A 4,820-nucleotide genomic window follows, 5' to 3' on the forward strand; every position below is an offset into this window, starting at 1 on the left:
ATGGAGAATCTATGGGGTATTGTCAAGAGTAAAATGAGAAACAAGAGACCAAAAAATGCAGATGAGCTGAAGGCCACTGTCAAAGAAACCTGGGCTTCCATACCACCTCAGCAGTGCCACAAACTGATCTCCTCCATGCCACGCCGAATTGAGGCAGTAATTAAAGCAAAAGGAGCCCCTACCAAGTATTAAGCACACGTACAGTAAATAAACACTTTCCAGAAGGCCAACAATTCACAAAAAATGATTTTTTTATTGGTCTTATGAAGTATTCTAATTTGTTGGGATAGTGAATTGGTGGGTTTTTGTTAAATGTGAGCCAAAATCATCACAATTAAAAGAACCAAAGACTTAAACTACTTCAGTCTGTGTGCATTGAATTTATTTAATACACGAGTTTCACAATTTGAGTTGAATTACGGAAATAAATGAACTTTTCCACGTCATTCTAATTTATTGAGATGCACATTTATGTTTATGTAAAAACAACATGATTTATTTTGGCTCACCGGTTCCTGCGCAGTTTAAAAAAGTATTTCACTTAAGTAATTTGCAGGTCTGAAAAACCTATGGGAAAAAAAACATTTCTAAAAATGTATCATACAAGTAGGAAGATTTCATGACAAACATTAAGTGATCATTTGAACACGACGGAATTAATTCAAGGTGCACATTTTCATTATGCAGAACTCTTTAAACGAGTCTTTTTTGAACTTCACTAAACAAATGTGCGCGTGCCACGCAAACCAGCAAAAGATAAGGAAGCAAACATGTAGGCCTAGTAGAAAATGTATCTGTATTTAAGTTGATTATTAGCCTACTCTTGACAGAGAGCTGGTTTGGTTTCTGAGAGACAGAGACGCGCAGAGATGGCAACGCGGCTGTTTGATTGGCGATCGCGCTGTGCTTATTCATTCGTGTATCATATCGTAGCCTATACAGTTTAAATCATTCATTGCCTTTTATATATACACAAATAGTAGAACGTGTATGATGTATTATTTTAGGTAATATTAGGCCTACTCTTGCCAAGCTCTGATTTCTGAGAGATGCACGGAGTGGCAACAGCAATGCAGTGATTGATTTGTGCTCTTTTCATTCATAAAGTTTACATTCATTCACTTCACACACTCATTATTGCGTGAATTTAGAGGTTTGTGTAAAATATCGCGCTGATCCCCTGGCTCACCTGTGAATCTAGCAAACACCAGACTGTGCTGCACCCTCAGCCGAATATTCGGGCAAAATCATTCGTTATCCGTTATTCGTTTTTGAAGCCATTATCCATGCCTTTCCGAATACGGTATTCGACTTCGGGCACACCCCTAGTTATTACTAAAGTGGGAATTCAAGTGTCACAGAAAGATTATAAACTTTCAAACCTCTGAGTTCTCTTAAAATACATAAGAGAAAGCAAAATCTCAGGCCTAACACTTATCGCAGCCATATGGGCTTGAGAAACTATTGAAGGTTCATTTTTTCCCAGCATTAATCAGTGAGCTAATAGTTCATAGACCATTACATGTACTGTATTCTGGGGTTACGATTACGTTTAAACATGTGAAATAGCGGGGGGAAATGAAAAGCTTCTTCAGTCATAAAATGCTCTGGCTCTCAGAAGTACTTCTGCAGAATTTTACAATCGCCTTCTATAACAGCCCCCCTGGTGTGACAGGAATTTAAGACCATGTAGAGATTATAAGGATCTTTATTGCTAATTTTACAGTTCCTTACTGAACAATGTCTTTCATCAACAGTCATTGTGTAAATTCTCCACAAAGTGACACTTTTCACAATAAATGTGTCATTCATAAAACTCAGTGAAGAGCTGTTTGCTCTGACTTGTGAGCCATTTCTAAACTGATGCATCCTGTACGTACAGAATAAAAAAGACATAATGCAAAGCTCAACCTTGTTAAGTAAAGCAGATTGAGTCAAGATGCTCTTTGTATAAACCATGAGGCAACTGGGTTCACTTGCTTGAACTGTAATTGAAACGATTCAAAACAAGCGCATCAATTACATCGCATATTTACACAATTTCTTTCACATTTAAACAGCCTCCGGCTCTCCATTCTGTCCAAGAATGCTCATTTTATTTAATCTAGTCAGGTCAACGGAAGGCATTTGTCCACAAATAATTTCTTATCACTTTTAAACACCTCAAAGGAGTTTTCTTTGAATGGAAACTAGGAAAATTAGGCCACTGCTGTCTGCACAAAGACCTGGAGGAATGCTTAATAACCACTTCCGCCTTAAAACCCCTTGAAACTTTTTAAGTTTCTCTCTAGGGGAGTTCAGAGGTAGAACTAATGTACTGCCGTTCCAAATCTTAGCATGAAGAGCCAATTAAGTTAGCCCTTACATAAAATACAGATAAACAGGTACACATCATGCTTTGACAAATACAAAAGATAAGAATCAAGGACAAACATTGCGCAATCAAACTGATACTTTCTGAAAAGCCATGTGCATCATAATATATGAGGCTGAATTTGGATGTAGATGGAAAAGCCCCTTGGGACTGATATTGACGTGGCGGTAGATGAATTAATTGCTTGGCTTAGTCGATTAAGGTAGCACAGAAATGTGGAGGGTAATTAATTCTTGGGGAAGCATAGCGGATGGTGACTCAGGGGCTGAGCTGTTAACATTCCCACCCAAAACACCCACCAACACACATTTAGTGCCAACAACACCGAAACTAATTAGATTTTCATCTCTGTTAGAGTGCAGAAACGGAGACCCAGATGTCAGGGACAGTTTTTGAATGCAATTAAATGCACTGTTCACCCAAAAATGATGCTGAAAATACTCACCTTCATAATAATAATATTCCACAAGTAACACACACCACTCCAGTCCATCAATTAACATACTGTGAAGTGAAAAGCTGCGTGTTTGTAAGATACAAATCCAACATTAAGGTGTTTTAACTTTAAACCGTCACTTCTGGCCAAAATACCAGGCTATAATCCATAACACTTCCTCTTGTGAAAAAGTCAATCCCCTGTTTTCCTCCTACATCAAAATCTACCTATATGTATTGTTTTTGTGAATCTGTTTTTTGTATCTGTGCATATTTCTCTCCTGTTTCAGACAAGATGACTCATTATTATGGATTATTGACTCATATTTTATCCGGAAACAACGTTTTGAAGTTAAAACAAGTGTTAATAATGGGTTTGTTTCTTACAAACATGCCACTTTTCACTTCACCGTATGTTAGTTGATGAACTGGAGTGGTGTGGGTTACTTGGGGATTATTGTGATGTTTTTATCAGCTGTTTGGACTCTCATTCTGACGGCACCCATTCACTGCAGAGGATCCATTGGTGAGCAAGTGATGCAATGCTAAATTTTTCCAAATCTGTTCTGATGAAGGACCAAATTCATCTTGGGTGAGTAAATTTTCATTTTTGAATGAACATTTCCTTTAATAAACTTGTGTTTGTCCGCATGTGTGCCAACAAAATGAGAGAATAACAGTGGGGCAAAGAGCGAGAAATAGTGAGAACGAACAATGGATGGAACAAAAGAGCGGGTCTGCACATATTGTGAGAAATAACAACGGATTATGTGTGCACTGTTTGTGTATTTTGAAAAGACATTTAATAGGAGTAAGAAGAGAATATTTGTCTGCGTATGTGTTTACTCACCACATTGCTCTCATGCACCTCTGGGTTCATGGTGAGCTGCACCACGAACCAGGTGGCATTTCGTAGGATAAATGCTGTAATCAGGTTCCAGTGGATGATATTTCTCAGACACCGGATACTCCTGAGAATGGAGGGGAAGGAAAGATGAAGGAGACGAAAGATGGAAGGAAAGAAAGAGTTAAGATGTTAGATGAAATACACTCTTCCTATCAAGACTTTTTGTTGTCTTTTTCACAGGGTGTGAATGCGTTCACAGCATGAGTTCATGTTGTTTTATTGGTAGATCCATTGTGCTGTTGAGTTTTCTTAGCATGCGGTCCCATCAGAGCACATTATGTTTATCTTTAAATGGCACACTGACTGTGTGAAGTGGTTGCATCTTCAAGCAATGCACATATCATATGATATACACACAAGGTGTAAACTGATTAAAAATGTGGTCAAATTAATTCTATTATATGCCCATTAATTAAAAAAAAAAAACTTAAAGGGACAGTTTACTCAAAAATGAAAATTCTGTGATCATTCACTCATCCTCATGTTGTTCCAAACCTGTATGATTTTCTTACTTCTGTGGAGCACAAAAGTATGGGATCATATTCCCGCCAAATCTATTGCAGTCACGGTTAAAAACATAACAAGTGTGAAACCAAAATTTAAAAACGCAAGTAAAATTATATTGCACAAAATTTAAAAATGAAAGCAAAGTTTTCAGAATAGCAAACAATGGTCACAAATCAAAAAATAATAAGTGTAAATCAAAAATTGAATAACGCATAAAAAAAAAAAAAAAAGCACGAATCAAAACTTTGGACACATTTAAAATCATATTGCACAAAACTGAAATATTAATGCAAAATTATCTTAACTGCACACAAAATCATGTTTTCCTCGGTTATATTTCTCTGTCTTTTGTGCTCTCAGACATTTTCTGCACATATTTTTATTTTTTGTATGCTTATGCTGTTTTTCTCTTTGCTCTTTATTCCACGTTCTGCGCTTCTTCTTCCAAATGTTGCGGTTAGAGTTTCATGTAAATCAGGGAGGGCTAAAACATCATCATTGGTCCACTAGTTCTAGATTGACAGCTCCTCCTCTAGCCAATCAGTCGAAGAGGGGCGGTGACGTCACTCCAACGCGCCTCATTACTGCCGATGCTCA

At 37.4% G+C, this 4,820-nt stretch overlaps 1 protein-coding gene across 1 annotated transcript in view; it reads right to left on the bottom strand.

Moving 5' to 3' along the window:
• crhr1 (corticotropin releasing hormone receptor 1) overlaps window positions 1-4,820 on the bottom strand; it is a 136,342-nt gene that overhangs the window by 25,812 nt on the left and 105,710 nt on the right. Inside the window, exon 7 of the mRNA XM_016570704.1 lies at window positions 3,660-3,780. Coding sequence (XP_016426190.1) covers window positions 3,660-3,780 — 121 coding nt within the window. The remainder of the gene's footprint in view (window positions 1-3,659; window positions 3,781-4,820) is intronic.

This window comes from Sinocyclocheilus rhinocerous, unplaced genomic scaffold, assembly GCF_001515625.1.
Source record: "Sinocyclocheilus rhinocerous isolate Xijiao unplaced genomic scaffold, SAMN03320098_v1.1 scaffold832, whole genome shotgun sequence".
In the NCBI taxonomy this organism is placed as follows: Eukaryota; Metazoa; Chordata; class Actinopteri; order Cypriniformes; family Cyprinidae; genus Sinocyclocheilus; species Sinocyclocheilus rhinocerous.